Genomic DNA, 15,806 nt, shown 5'->3' with positions numbered 1-15,806 from the left:
AAAAAAATTAAAACTAAGATTCATTGAAGTAGAAAGTATTGTCTTCACATTATTCTTGCTATAAAATGCACTATTTTAAAGATTTAAGGATTATTTGCCTTTAATATATAATTTAAAGTCAAACAATTGAATTCAATTTTGCCAATATTTTAAATTTTATTAAATAAACTGAATCTTTCTTATAAAAGATATTATAAATTGCATCAAATGTTATTTAATTAGTGGTGTTGTTTGATTTTAATAGTTGATAAAATAAGATAAATATAATTAAAAATTATTTATTTAGTAATAATATATATAATATCCAATAACATTAATATGTAATATCCAATAATAGTTGGTAAAACATGGAAAAAATACGTTTTAAAACTATTTTTTTCAATAAGACAAAAATTGTGATTTAAGTTGGACTATTGATTTGACAGTTCCTACAATAGTTAAATTTTTACACTTAGTAATCTATCAATTTGATTTTAAATACTCATATTTTTATCTTTAAATTTTATTTAAATTTAAGAAAATACATAATTCAAAGAATTATTGCAATTCCATCTTGCATCAATAAACTATAATTGAATAAATACCCAATAAAACTCTCTCTAACCACGCTTTATCCTCACACAAAAGTTACCAATCCTACTTTTGCTTTAGTTCCAGTTACCCCCCAACGATGATATTGCCCCCATAATCCATAACACAATCATTCCGAAAACACTTACAAAAATATAAAAAACATAAAAAAATAAATAAATAAATAAATAAATATATATATATATATATATAATACAAAATCATTTTCGCAGATACAATACTTCAACAGATTTTCCATTCCCATAAACAACGATTCCTCAAAAAAAAGTCACAGAAACTTACCGACACTTTACCCTAATTCGCACTCGAAACGCCCAAGAAGCTTCGCGAGGGGGAGGTTGCGAGGAAGGCGCGATTGGCTTGGGCGACTGAGATGGAGGCGTGGGGTGAAGCGGAGGAGGAGGTTCCTTCGAATGCGTGGAAGTGTCGATGCAGCGGAGCACAATTGCAAATTGATCGCATCGTCGCATCGAACCAAATGCTAGCACACCACATGATCCATCGAACACAACCGCAGAAAGAAACATATACCCTAGATTCAGGGATGGGAGGGAGAGAGGGAGGGTGTAGCTATTGCGCCACCACCTCGTCCGCTTCCGCTTCCGCTTCGATGTGTGGGGCCTCGGAATCCAAACCTGCAATTGCAGTTTCTAAATATGGCTCATCTCTCGGTCATTTCGGGATAATCTGTAACCCGACGGCGAATTCTCTGGTCCTATCGGTGTCGCAACTCTCGTGGATCGTTCGTTTGGGCCTGGAAGGCTTGAACAGATTGGTGCTCAACAGAAGGGATGGACGGAGCGAGAGTGCGATGCAGATCTTGTGAATTGGGTTTGTAATAAAGCTGACGGCACCGAAGTCATGCAGTAGAGCTTTTTTTAACTCATTAGCTTTTGCGGTGAACTCACCAAGTGCGGCACTTTTTGTTTTTGTTTTTGTTTTTTTGCTGCCGTTTGTCAATGATCGTGACCCACGTCTCCGCTGGCTTTTTTGCGGTTAGAGGAAAAGATGGTCGGAGGGTGCGGAGGTGAAAGGGGTTGGCTGCTCTTCCGACGTGGGTGTTTCTCGATCTCGTGTTTGTGGTCGTCCTCTGCTTTCCCCACCTGGTAGGTTGCGAACCGGAATGGTGCGTTCGGAAACTGGTTTTTTGATCTTCCGAGTGATGAGTGGTAGATTGGAGGATTGAGGGATACCATGTCTTGTGCCGTCGCTGCTGTCTGTCTGTCAGCGTTCTCGCGTCTTCATTGTATCTGCAATCTGCGTTCTGTCTCGTTGTTATCATCGCCAATGGGATCGTCTTTTCTTCCTCTCTTCTGTTTCTCAGTTGGAGGCCTTGGAAATTGTCGGCTGTTGTCGATGAGAGGCGCATTCTGATTCGATCGATGCTGAGTCTCATGTATGTGGTAAAGGCCGTTCCTGCCGGTTGATTTAAATAATGCCCTCGTGTCAATCTTCATATATATATATATATATATATTTTTCAAAGAGGGTCGGTTAGCTACGAGAGTTTCATCCCCCCTTTTTTTTCCAGTGAAATGCATCTGCCGCACTCTCCCAGTTACTTCGAGTTACTTATCTTTCTATCTCCCTGGGGGCCATTCTCGCGTTATGTCTTACAGACCTTGTTGCCGTTCATTCCATGGATTGTTTTGGTCAACCGACGACGAAGCTCACGTTCTCGTACTGACATATTTCAGGAACGAGGATACGTAAAGGTTTCGAAACAACGAGCTGAAAGGTTCGAAGTAAAGAATGATTCCACACATTCAGGTTGACTATATCGAGTCACAATAAGAGCAGAGTCACAACGGAATTGACTCCATTCGCGCGAATTTCACAATGTGGTGATCAGTCGCGATTTGGGACGTTGATTTTTCGAGTTTCAGGACTCAGCGCATCGTACACCTAAGGTTTGTCATGGGAAAGCATCAGATGCTCTTTTATGCCACTGAAAACTGTAACGAAAGCACCAGTAGCTTGCGACCCACGAGCGTTTTTGCTTAAGTGCCAAAAACAGAGCAGAAAACTGGGCACATTCCTTTGTGCGAAATTGGATTCAGGTCCCTGTGATCAATTGTGGTGAAGCTATGGCGAGACGGATGCATGCGGGTGAAAGAAGATGGCGATCCTTTCTCATTCTTCTTTTGACTGTCTGCACCTGCTTGGCAGCGTATTTCTTCATTCGCCCCCTACTCTTCAATCTATTTTTTTCACAGGCATCTCTTGCGCATGTAGCACGACAGCATCTAGACAATAATAGAACAGGATGCTGTAGGGGTATAGAGCACACGGAGTTGTGGGGCGATGCTGTGAACTGGGGCAATGACTTTCTTCTCGATACGGCGCAAGAATGCTGCAACGCTTGTAAAACGAATCCAACGTGCGATTCCTGGGTACATTGCGCTGATGAAGCAAACTGTGGGAGCTTCTATCGTCAGGTGATTCCTATCGTCTGGAACCACTCCCTGCCGTTTTTTTAATATTTAGATAATACTTTCTTCATCTTTTTCGGTACACGTGAGTTTTTAATTTTTTCATGGCTACTGAACAAAAGAAAAAAAAAGAAAAAAAAAAGAAAAAAAGTTTCTGAAGTATGTGATTTTTTGGGTTCAAGGTTGTATTTTAGGGCGATTTCATCAATCTTGCTTTTTTCCTATTGCCAGTTTCTTGTCTTCCGCGAAGACTGTTGGCCCTTCCGTGCACCATTCTTTGATGGCTGACGAAAGTCGGTTTGTTGGCTTCATGTTACTGTTTCAGTGTTGGTTGAAGAGACAGAAGAATTCTCTCGATCCAGAAAGTCATGACTCGGGCCCATCTAATCCTTGGACTTCTGGGCTAGTGCTCGACAAGGATATGGTATAATATTTCTCCCCTTTTAAACTTTCAGTTAATTTTCAAATAACACGTCTGCATTACAGAATACCTTTGAACGTCTTAATTTAAATGTGTGTATGCAATGGGTTTACCAATTTAGAGCTCTCAAGGCACTCGAATCCCAATTAGTGTAGATGGATCTGCCGAGCAGTCAATCACAATGAATGGCATAGCTGCACAACGTGTGCGGTTTACGGCAAGCTCGTCGAAGGACACAATAATCTAATTGGACATTCTTCTTCCTGTTGCAGGCCGTTGTGGGGCTCTCAATTGACAATGGCACCATGAGCGGACAACTCATACACTTGAAGGTAATAACTCATAGTCCACAAAAAAATAATAGAAAGCAGAGAGGGTGGGGAGTGCGTCATCACAATTCCTTTGAAGCAACATGTTCTAGAATGTCAATCTGTGGTTGGTCATTCCTCTCTGTCTCTTATTCGAATAAAGGTACTGGCAAATGGATGCAGTTGCTTCCTGATTGTGCACCAAGCTCGGTACTGCAAATACTGGACCTGGCCAAGTTGACCCACTGCGCAGGCTGTCGCTTTTATCGTGCGGAGGGACGTGCGGGACTGTGGGATTCTTACGGTGGTCACAATTCCAAGGTAAACAGAAAATGACACCTCAGTGGAATGACTGTCCGAACCTGTTTTACATCAAACCATTGGTATTTGTCGAGTTTAGGGATCGCACCTAGCCTTGCAAAGATGTCTCATAGTTTTATGTGCTTGAACCGTAGTGGAATCGCTTCTAGTGTGAGGTTTCTTCCTGCAAGGTTACGATAAGGCTCATGATTTGAATGCTTTACACTCCAGATGAGGAGTACCGGTCCGCCATATGCGGTTGTGCAAGGCACACTGGAGGCTCACCATGTTCCTTTCAAACAAATTCCGAAAGAATACACGCCTGCGATTTTAAGAGGCATGGTAGGTTGGTTGGGTGGAGGGCCCGACTTTTTCATTAGCTTGGCAGACCATGTGGAGTGGCCTCGCAAGCATTCGGTTTTCGCAACTGTAGCGGATGATGACATATCTCTCATTGAGACCCTTGCAGAACTGCCGACAACTACAGCTACTTGGGAAGGGGTACCGATTCAGGTTCTTGACAAACCTGTGAACATTAGACTTGTCCACGTTGACGCACAAAGAGCAATGGAGCAATGATGCAACGTTCTTTAGTGCTCTTGGTGATCGTAGGTAAATGGGCACGTAAAGTAAAACCAAACAAATTGTTTATGTACTCCTAACTCCATTTAAGACAGGTCTATCAGCTCACTACCTCGCCGGTGAACCTTTGCTGTCGCCATATAGCCCGATTGGGTTCATTTTCGATTCACGCTGTTGTCAAGTTGTGTCTCTACGTAAGTGGAACATGATCGATGATCTTCGTCTCCTCAACACTCTTCCTCACTCTGCCCTTACATTTCACGAACTAGTACAGGTTTCTCCCCCGAACGACGCTTATCTCACATTGTCCCAGGAACATATCTATGATCTCACAAGTTGAGAAATTCTTCAAAGTTCATCGCAAGTCTGAAGCATGTTCTGATCACGAAGCGATCCGGTCCTTCACTGATACACATTCCCAATAAACCCAATCCATTGATCGGTGTCGGTGTAGATCCACCGCTTCCTGCTAGTGAACCAGTCACGGAATGAGATCGAACTGAGATCGTTCTCCACGCACAGCACACTGACAGCCTTCTGTCTACAAAACTCTAATTATGTTTACATATTCTTCACATCGTAGTGACCCACTAGTGAACCCTTTTCACGTCAATCTTGACGCCGAACATGGTTGATCCTGCACCTCGTGTCGGTGCACAAGGATTCTCGAAAGGTACTCGTGTACGAATTATGGATGAATGTGTACCATCCACTTACCGGTGCCATCAGTGGATGAATGAGTGTGTTGACTCAGTGGAGTTGCCAACATCAGGTTCACTTATCAGAAAAAAATAAATAAACAAATAAAGTAATTCAAATCAGATGTGAAACCATCTCTTTTGCTGTGACTCTAACTACACTACTTTATCTCAGAAGTGTTCCATCCCACTCCCTTTTTTTTCTCATTTACTTTTATTTACAATTCCTTTTCCTTTTACATGCCTCCTTTTACAAACTTACTTGAGGACTTAAATTGTTATAGCCAACCAAATATAAAGGGAGATGAAACCTATTTCACACTGAGGATTTTTTGGCTCTTTTAAAGTTATTAGTACTTTTGGCATTAACTATAACTTGTACACTACCATAAGGTATTTTTATCATGTATCTTTAAATTTATTTTAAAATATTTTGTAACCTGTAGAAGATCTAATTTTAAAATAAACTTTACATTTAAAAATATGTGATTTTCAAAGAATACTTTCTTTTTAATGCAAATTTTACTTTTAAAAAAAATACCACAAAAAAAGTCTAAAATGTCGCGCAATTGTGGATACCATAGTTAAAAAAACATTTCCAACAATTTGATTAAGTGATAGCAAATCAAAACCTTTCTTATATGTAAATGTTTAGTTAAGTTTCATCTTATACAGCCAAAGCCTCATAAAAGAGACTTCAGAAACTATTTAATAAACAAAAAGTCTTTCCAATTACTATTGAAGTTACATTCAAAATAAATACAAGATTGCTCCAAAAATATCAACCTTTTTGAGGGCTTCCCCAAATCTTTCAACAAAACTTCATTCTTATTGTTGTATTTTCTATAGATGTGTATGCAATCAGATGTTAGCTATAAAGGTACATATTTATTTATGTAACTAGTTCAAGAGATGAAAAAATATTTTCAGTATATATTAAACATGCTAAGTAAAATCAATTAGACTTAACAATAAAAATACCATTGCAATTTACTACATCTTGGAGACTGCTGCAGATTTTAGAAAAACGACAGAACTATGAAACGAATATATTTCGAAGTGATCAAGACCACAAGTTGTTGCATTCAGTTTCAAAGCAATGATCCTACCTCAACCCTAACAGTGGATTCATAATGACCGAACTCGCGAGCAGTGCATGACTAGTCTCGATATCACAGACACCGGAGACTATCATCGACACTGAAAATTCAGTCCCGTGTGGAGAAAGCGGTGGAGCATTAGGTGGATGCGTCACTATTGAGTTGTTCATCAGTAGGACGAGATTCTGAAGGATTTTCCGATTTAGGAAATGGGAAGAGGAATGTTGCCTGGCTTGTGTCAACCTAGTAGTCCTAGACAGACTCTGCCACCCCTTGTAAAACCCATGCTTACTTGCTCTTACGCATATATTTGACCACATATTGAACGGAGAAGCGTTCGTCCATCAGTGTAGTCCTGTGTGGTGCAAAACCGGAGCACTTCGCCCAGTCTGCACATCGACTCCGCCGAATCGGTCGCGGAGTGTTGCAGTCAAGAGACTCGCTCATATGGGAAGCGTGCCGCTAACAGGCTTGCAGCTTAGTAAGGCAGGTAGAGTGTATATGCCGCGGAAAGCCAGACTGGATTCTAGGATGGTGAGAGCCATTGCGAGGAGAGGCACGTCGAAGTTCAAGGTTGATGAGAAGCTGGGCGTTCGCATTGAGAAGGATCCTTTAGTGTCTTGACCCAAGAAGCTCGACATTTGCTTGTATATCACAAACATCCACCAGGACCATAAATCAAGTTGCGGGTGCCTTTCATTTCAAGATGAGGGTTTATCGAGAGGATTCTACTTTTTGGGTTTCACGATGCCTTCCCCATAGTATTTGTATCTCTCACAAGAATCATACTTAGGTTCTGTTCGGAGCACAAGTTGCATTGTAGAATTCACGCGAGCGAGGCACTTAAAACAAAGCTTTCTTTCTTTCCGAGATGCTCGCAGTGAGAAGTTCATAAGCGTCTTTGAACGAATTGCCAAATTGTTCGTAGATGAGGTTGCTCGCTGAGCTAATTCTCAAGGACTTACGACGCTTAGGTGACGTGCAACTTTTCGCAACGCGAGGTGAAGGTCTTCCTGTTCTGATATTCCTACTTTGTCGAATTCGGAACTGGTGACTTGGTGGTGTTACAGAAGGGCATGACTTGCAGGCGGCACGTTTCCGAATCCGAGTCCGTTGACACGCAATACTGATTCGAGCACCGATGAAGAATTCGCAAGTGTACGTCACGGTTCAGAGCTTCTCTCGTTAGAGTCTTCATGAAGACTTTGAGTACCGTACTTAGGTAAATTAGATATGCTCCGTTCCAGTTAAATAATTCACCGGCGAGACCGCTCGTTATGTCATTCGTTACAGATCTGGAACTTCATTCACAAATATCTTGAGAGACACATCAAGATGATCGCCCGCAAGAACCACACATGCATGTGTGAACTTAATAGAAAACTAAATCGCAAGAACATACAAGAGTTTTTCTATTGTTCTCCTTCGCAGATTCGGATATTACAAACTTCAAGTCATGCACAGTGTTTGTGATAAGCACATTGAAATTATTCGAACCCACGCAGTTAAAAAAATTCAAGTGAAAACTCACCGCATCTTCACCAGGCTCTTCTTGATCTTTCACTTGGATCGGTGATGGCGAACAGAGTTATGATGCCTTTCGTCAGCAAGCTTGTCCGGTTCTGAAGATCCTCTGAAGTAATCCAGCGTGAACTTCAAGGGCTCTGTTAGCAATATCATAAACCAACCCATCGTGTGCAAATAAAATATCATTCCTAGAAAAGCCCATGCAATCTTCAAGCGGAGACAAAGAATTACTAATCATGTGACATCTCAAACAAGGATCAGGCATTACAGGCTTAGCAGACAATGCTCGCATGGGTTGATACACAAATCTAGATGACCTTGGCCAACATCTTTTGAGCGCATCAAATATAGTGTCCAAGAGAGCTGATTTGTAAATCCGAAAGTCTCTGAACCAACAGTCACTTTACCCAAACAGATTTACCCTGGTGATATGAAGTTCATTGTGAATGTAAGTTCCTCCTCTGCATGAACAAAGGAATGTGGTGGAGGTGGATTAAGAAGGCGTGGAAGTAGGTCACGGCGCCCCCTAACAGTGGACAGAGAGCGCGAGAGAGAAATAGAGAGAGAGATTAGGGCGGTGAAGGGTGGTGAGCCAAACATCTATTATAATGTCTTTACACAGGGACAGTCACATTCCTAGGTGTGCGAAGCATGAAGTCGGCACACGCCCGTGCTTCCCCGCGCGTGCCCGACCGCTCCTCACCCAGTTGCACATCCCACACCTCGCGAGAAAACATACTCTTCTCCAACACAAGTCTCAAATATCCTTTCTCCGACGCTTAAGCCGGCCATAAACGCATTCCATTCGCCACACTGAGTCAACGTCGCTAATTGGGTTCGCGCCGCAAAAAATGGGGAAAGTGGACTCCCTAGAAACCTGTAGGAAGTGCTTCCAAAAGTAACTTTCAAGCTTCTTTTCGGATAACCTCGATTTAGTATAAGTCCACTGCTGGATTCCCATATGATATCCAAGGCATTCTGAGTTGTCACGTCAGGTCCTAGTTGAGTACAGTACCGGAGTGCCGGCACGCACGTACCAGTGCCTCCTTTATCACCCTCCCGAGGAAAGTGAGTAGTGGGTCGTGGCGAGGTTGAGCTAAGCTGAACTTGAGGCGCTGCTGCGACACATTCCTGTCAATTTGTGTGTTTCTGTGTGATCATTCCAGCTTGTCAAGATGGTGCAGCTCTTCAATGTGCCGGCGTTCTTCATCCTCTTCAGGGAGACGCTGGAGGCGGCAATCATCTTATCAGTGATGATGGTGCTGATTGACAATATTGTGGAGGAGACATCCTTGCGGCGGCGGATGAAGAAGCATGTATGGCTCGGGGTAGTGACTGGAGTGGTCTTGTCCTTGATCATCGCTACGATATTCATCTCATTATACTACACGGTCGCCAAGGAAGCGTGGGATAGCTCAGAGCCTCTCTGGGAGGGGATCTTGTCGCTCATTGCTGTAGTGCTGATTACCATCATGGGATTCTCCATGATTCGCGTGGACACATGGAGGGCCAAGTGGGAGAAGAAGCTCACCAAGGTGACGGTGGAGACCCTGAACAAGCAGGGTGAGGTACAGAGCAAGCGCAGCAAGTACGCGCTGTTCCTTCTGCCCCTGAGCATTGTGCTTCGGGAGGGAGTCGAAGCAGTTGTGTTCCTCGGCGGAGTGGGCCTCGAGGGCTCTGGCACTGCTATCCCCATTCCCGCAGTCGTCGGAGCGCTGTGCGGGATCTTTGCCGGGTACTTGATGTACAAGGGCTCCAACAAAATGAACTTCAAGTGGTTCCTGGTCGGATCTACTGCGCTCCTTTTCCTTGTAGCCGCAGGACTGTTTGCTGGCGCCGTGCATGAGTTTGAGGAATACACCGAAAACGAAAAAATCTTATGGAAACTGCATTGCTGCCACCACAAGAAGGATGGCATCTGGAAAATTCTGAATGCTATCGTGGGCTGGCGCGATGAGGCGACCGTGGGCACACTCGTCTCTTACATTATGTACTGGGTGTTCGTGGCCATCGCCTTCGTCATCCTGAGCATGAAATGGAAGCGCGAAGCTGAACGCGACGCAGCGGTACTGGACAAGATCCCTGATGAAGGAATGAAGATCCCTGTCTAGTCAATCTGGCTTCCCGCAGGTTTAGAGCAAACGTCATGTTCTCAAAGCAGTCAGACCAATGACCGGGAATCAATGACAGGTCGTTTGTAGCAATAGAAACCAGCTAGAGTGTGTCATTAGTTTAACTCATACATAAACCGCAGTCAGAAAATTACCTTCAGGAATTTTGTATTCTGGTCAAGGGCATTCTAATGGGCCCGTCACTGACGACACAACAGTTTTTTGTGTACAAGTTGGTTGAACCAATCGTGTTAGCCCCCTCATGTGGCTTCTTCTCTTCAGTCAATTCTTGTAATATAATCCCCAAATCGAAATCCTCTTCATTATCGAGTCAATCACCATGAGTTCAAACAACTTCTTCTGTGTACTGTGTTTTCTGTGAGCTCAAACATGTGACTCAATGTGCATGCCCCACCACACTACAAAGTGACATGAATTCAACACTCCCACTCTCTTCGACTCATTGCAGTCAATACATGAGAATGTTCGTAGTGTCGACACAACAAGTGCATCGATAAATCATTGAAATTTGCTAGATACCAATCCTCCTTGAATGCAAGCCTTTCACATTTTTTTCTTGTGGATTCATTGCTGTTCAGGAGTGCACAGCAAGCTCCCTCATGAATCCAGCCTCATCCACGAGAACCAGTATGACTCACACGCCGGCAATGCCATGAGCTTCACAGAGCTGGGCAATTCAATCTGACTCAATGAATGAGATTTTCTCATGAGTCTTGGTAAGAGTGCAGGCTTTGTTGGACTCTGTCTTGCAGTGGCAGATGAAGCTATTGAATCTCACAGCTCGATCTGCTAAATGAGCAATTGAAAGCACCGATTGTTGTTGCGTGACGACGTGGAAACACACACACTCACAAAATTGTGACAGAGCCTTCGCAAAGCAGTGACTGGATGTGAAATGGTTACTAGACTCCGTCCGATGCATTCATCAATCCGTGAGTGGATGAATGTAACCTCGCAATCAGCTGGATAAGAATCATCCATTCATGGGTTTGGACAAGTTCAAAACTGTTTGGTTTGCCTGTATTGTATTGTTGGTCCAAAGGTGATGAATGTGGATGGAACTTCTTATTTAAGTAGATTGTGTATGTGTGTGTGTGTGTTTTTTTTTTTTTTTTTTTTTTTTTTTTAATTCACGCAATTATATCATAAGTAGCATCTAGTAACATGTTTGTATTAGTGAAATAGTGGATGTTGCAAAAGTGAAGAAAATTGGAATTTTTTAAAATATTTTTGAAGATTTTAATATGAATAAAGTAATAGTAAGTTTTAAATTCTAATTCTAATTATTTTTTATATTTTAGAAATAAGGAAATTTTATTCAATTGAAAATATCACATACAGTGACAAACAAAACCGAGTACAAAATCTGAACACTCATAGTTCATTGATCCTTGCAACTGACACATAAGTCAATTGATAGAATTACTTTTTTATTGTGTGTATTCATCCAGTCCTCTACATGGATGAAAAATCTCATTATCATTTGAGGTAGGGTTTATGAGAAAAGTGTTGTAGAAGCACACAGATGTGTGTACTCAGGTTTGGTTGCTTCTTCTTGCTGAATTTCGAAATTTCAATGTACACTCCTTGTTGCAAGATTTGAGGGCATTTTTTGTTTGTTGTGTTGCTCTTGTTGTGTACTATCTATAGTGAAAGTTGATTTGTCAATTGTATCTCTATGCCTCGGTTGTGTGAATCATTGAAGCACCAAGCATTGGTGCAGCTTAGGAGTGGTGTTTCTACAAGAAAAGTTGCAGACTCACTTGGAATGAGTTAGTCTTCAGTAGCTCATCTGAGGAGGGAAATTAGTGGTGAAATAGAAAAGCAAAGAGGAGGACGTCCAAAGGTTTTAGGAGAGCAAGAGAAGCGACTTGGTGTACACCTTGTCACTGCTGGTTGTCTCAAAACGGCATGTGCAGCTGCAAAACAACTTCGAGAAAAAACAGGTAAATACTTCTCAGACATCACCTTGAGGCATGGTTTGAGAGAAGCTGGTTTGGGTGCTTGTGTGCAACAAAAGAAGCCTCTACTTACCAAAAGACATGTTCTTGCAAGGTTGAGTTTTGCTCATAAATACAAAAATTGGACCGTTGATGATTGGAGACAGGTTATTTTCAGTGATGAGACAAAGATTAACCTAATCAACTCAGATGGTAGGTCTTGGTGTTGGTTGAGAGAAGGAGAACGACTTGGACCTAAACATGTTAGTCAAACTGTCAAACATGGTGGTGGTTCAATTATGATTTGGGGTTGTATGACTGCTTTTGGGCCGGGTGCTTGGTATCAAATTGAAGGTAGAATGGAGCAATACTTGTACAAAAAAAATTTAGAAACCTACTTGCAAAGTACCACACAAAATTACAACTTAGATCCTACTAAGGTGGTTTTTCAACATGATAATGATCCCAAATATACGGCAAAAAGTGTTCAGTTTTGGCTCTCTTCACAGCCATTTCAGGTCCTTCGATGGCCAGCTCAATCTCCAGATTTGAATCCAATGGCACATTTTTGGGCCCTTCTCAAACAGCGTTTAAGCCAAGTCACTCCAAGGCCAAGAGGTGTTCAAGAATTGTGGGAGAATGTTTGTAGTATTTACCCTAGTTTTGATGCAAAAGATTGTGAGAAACTATACAAAAATATGCCAAGAAGGATTTCAGCTGTTTTGGAAGCAAAAGGTTATTGGACTAAATATTGAAGTTTGAAGATTTTCTTTGAACAATACTGAGTACAAGACATAGTTGTTGATTTGACTTTGTAGAAGGATGTTTAGTTATCAATTTGATGTGCAACTTTGTACATGTGTACAAGACTCTGTGTATTATTCCATGTAACTTTCAGATTTATAAAGCAATCATTGAAATTTCTGTAATTGTTGTTGAAAGTTGGTACTTCAGATTTTGTACTCGGTTTTGTTTGTCACTGTACATGTCAATTTTTTTAAAGAAAACAAAAAAAAAACAAAAAAAAACAAACAAACAAATACAACAACAACAATAACTATTAACTAGCATTCTATATATATATATATATATATATATACATACATAGGAGAATGTTGAATAGACCTAAGTTTTTACTAAAACCATCATGAAAAATTATATTGATTTTTAGATTCATTTCCCTACTATTCAATTTGTAGCTAATAAAAATCAATCATATTCATCATGATTACTATATTCTTTATCAAAGGTGGGTCTATTTAGTAAAATTATGGATCTATTTAATATTCTTCTATATATCTATTTATATAAATAGAAAGATAGATATATACAATATTAGTATTTGGAATCAATTTCAAGACTTTTGATAACTCAATATCTTTATTTGGACATGTTTTATGGCTAGTTGTTGTTGTTATTGTTGCTATTCTTTAAAAGAAATTAAAATGCATAAAAATAAGGATCTTGCTACCACCTACTATCTTAACATTTTCTTGCAAAAATATTTGTATAATGTAAAGCCAATCAATATAAACTTGTAATTTTTAAAAAATATATAAAAATCATAAAATAATAATGTAAAAATATAAAAATTTGGTAGTAATTTCTTTATACTTTTTTTGTTTTAATTTAGAATTTTTAAGATTATTTTGTATATTTGTTGAATTTAAAATTTACAAAAATTAAATATAAAATTAATTTAAATATTACTAAAGTTGGATAATAGGATAAAATATAATATTTTATTATTATATTATAACCACCATAAATTTTTAAAAATAAATAATAAATTAAATAATTTTTAATAATACAATACAATATAATATTATTTTTTTAGAATTCAACAAATTAGAAACTAAAATTTAAATCACGTAATTATAAAAAAACATAAGCTATTTATAAGAATAAATAGCATTTAAAAGATGGCATATATTCATAAGATATCACAACATGTCGCTACTTCACATAAATAATTTCATTAAAAAATATTTTTGTCATTTTTAACTAGCATACATATTAGAAACTTGTTAAGTAATTATTTGAAATAATCTTTATTAATATTTTTAATATATATACATATACATACATAATATACTTTAATTTTTAATTTTGGTAAAAATCTACTATAATTTATTTTATTTATTTTATTTTTTGAAGTTATATAGATATATAAAAAAAATATATTTCTTGAATAATTCAACTCCTTTAACTCTCCACGAAATTCTTCTTAATTTATTATATTAAGTGTTGATTATATATATATATATATAATTGATCTACGAATTTGTACAAATTAATATTTCTACCACATCTATGAGTTGTTATTTTGATATTTTTAGCTATTTAGATGTATTAAAATATTTTTTTTGTTAAATACTATAAAATATTTTATTATATTTACTTAATATTTTTAAAATATATTTTTATGTACCAATTTTTTTATTTTTGTATAATTTATATATTTATATGATATAAGAAACTGATACTTCTTTACCAATTAATAACTTGAGTTGACTTTGTTCTTTATGTCATATGTAATTACTCATTTAATTTCTTTTGCATATTGATAAGAAAAAATTAAAAATACTAATAATATATTTTAAAAATACTAATAATATATTTTAAAAATACTAATAATATATTTGAAGAAACCTTGGTTGCTTTAATTGTCACTCTTTCCATCACTTAGTGCTCCTCTTCTTGGCTTATCTTCGGCATAGCTACATTGCTAGTCTTTGTTAATGCATACTTGCATAATTATTCATTGTGCTTGTACATAAAATTTGCCTATTCTTGTATATGTTGTAGTTTGGTGGATTATTCTCTTAGACAAGAGAAAAGTGTTTTTTTTTTGTACATGTTTTTGTGTGTGTAGAGCATCTGACTTTGTAGTAGATTTTTTCTATTTGTTATTCTTTCTTTGTTTCCTTCCTTTTTTTTCAATATTTTTATTATTATTTTTTCTTTTTCATACAAATATTTTTACAACAAGAATGTGGAACTTCTCAAGTTGAATATACTTGGTTTAGTGATGATTCTTAGAGGGGACTTTTTTTGAGTCCCTTCAAAGAGACAATCTACTTGATTAGATGGTGATGTTTGGAAGGTCTTCAAAAGTGAATATGCAGAGTGTTGTAACTTGGTGTTGCACCTTTTAGTGAAAAATAGAGATTATACAAGATGGTTGTTATGTTTTTTATGCCTTTATAAAATCCTAAATTCCTAAATCTAAGTTTAATTAAATAATAAAAAAATCATATATTTTTTTAAAATTATGTATAATAAGTTGTAGTTTTATTAAAATTATATTATATTAATAAAATATATTATTTATTATATAAAATTACTAAAGAATAAGATAAAGATATAAAAAATTCTTTTCATTCATTAAATATTGATGAACACAAATGAACATGGATGAATAACAAAATTTATGGATGGCACTATCAAAGATTGTGGTACCCAAGGGCAGAAGTTTCCACTATTTTAAATATATTGATTTATTTATATGTGTATGTATGTGTTTCATAAAGATACTTTTAGCTATACAAATATTTTTTAAATCATTAAGTTACTTCAAATTTAATACTTAAACAAAAATATTAAATTAGAATTATTTTAAAATATTCAAAAAAAATCCTTTTTTATTATCCAAAGGATTTAATTTTAATAAAATATATATTATTAAAATACCAAAAATTATTTTTAAATACAAAATACTTAAATTTTTATATTATTATTATGATTCAATATAATTTGAATAGAATTTCTTATA

The 15,806-nt window shown here is 37.9% G+C and overlaps 2 protein-coding genes and 1 long non-coding RNA gene across 5 annotated transcripts; 2 read left to right on the top strand and 1 right to left on the bottom strand.

Annotated features, from left to right (window-relative positions):
• The first annotated feature begins 1,285 nt into the window (after positions 1-1,285).
• On the top strand, positions 1,286-4,801 carry LOC112292037 (uncharacterized). 3 transcript variants are annotated; one of them, XM_024540133.3, is made up of 7 exons: positions 1,286-1,422; positions 1,592-1,697; positions 2,289-3,029; positions 3,349-3,447; positions 3,717-3,776; positions 3,936-4,073; positions 4,284-4,801. In XM_024540133.3, the coding sequence occupies exons 3-7, from the start codon at positions 2,679-2,681 to the stop codon at positions 4,629-4,631; spliced, it is 996 nt and encodes a 331-aa protein (XP_024395901.1). In that variant the 5' UTR covers positions 1,286-1,422; positions 1,592-1,697; positions 2,289-2,678; the 3' UTR covers positions 4,632-4,801. The 3 variants fall into 3 exon arrangements, with proteins under 3 accessions (XP_024395901.1, XP_024395899.1, XP_024395896.1); XM_024540131.3 differs by lacking the exon at positions 1,286-1,422 and adding an exon at positions 1,916-1,987 and having other exon boundaries at positions 1,476-1,697; XM_024540128.3 differs by lacking the exons at positions 1,286-1,422; positions 1,592-1,697 and adding an exon at positions 1,753-1,987.
• A 2,477-nt stretch (positions 4,802-7,278) lies between these two features.
• On the bottom strand, positions 7,279-8,698 carry LOC112292038 (uncharacterized). Its single transcript, XR_002972591.3, has 2 exons — positions 7,964-8,698; positions 7,279-7,727 (listed from the first exon to the last, which is right to left on the bottom strand). It is a non-coding gene; the product is annotated as an uncharacterized LOC112292038 (long non-coding RNA).
• Positions 8,699-9,134: 436 nt separating this feature from the next.
• Positions 9,135-10,070, top strand: LOC112292110 (high affinity iron permease 1). Its single transcript, XM_024540263.1, has one exon. It carries the CDS (start codon positions 9,135-9,137, stop codon positions 10,068-10,070), a length of 936 nt encoding a protein of 311 aa, XP_024396031.1.
• Positions 10,071-15,806: the final 5,736 nt, after the last annotated feature.

Source organism: Physcomitrium patens, chromosome 15 (genome assembly GCF_059467195.1).
Source record: "Physcomitrium patens ecotype Gransden chromosome 15, ASM5946719v1, whole genome shotgun sequence".
Lineage (NCBI taxonomy): Eukaryota > Viridiplantae > Streptophyta > Bryopsida > Funariales > Funariaceae > Physcomitrium > Physcomitrium patens.
The sequence above is the reverse complement of the archived record's forward strand: the minus strand, read 5'-3'. Positions and strand labels throughout refer to the sequence as shown.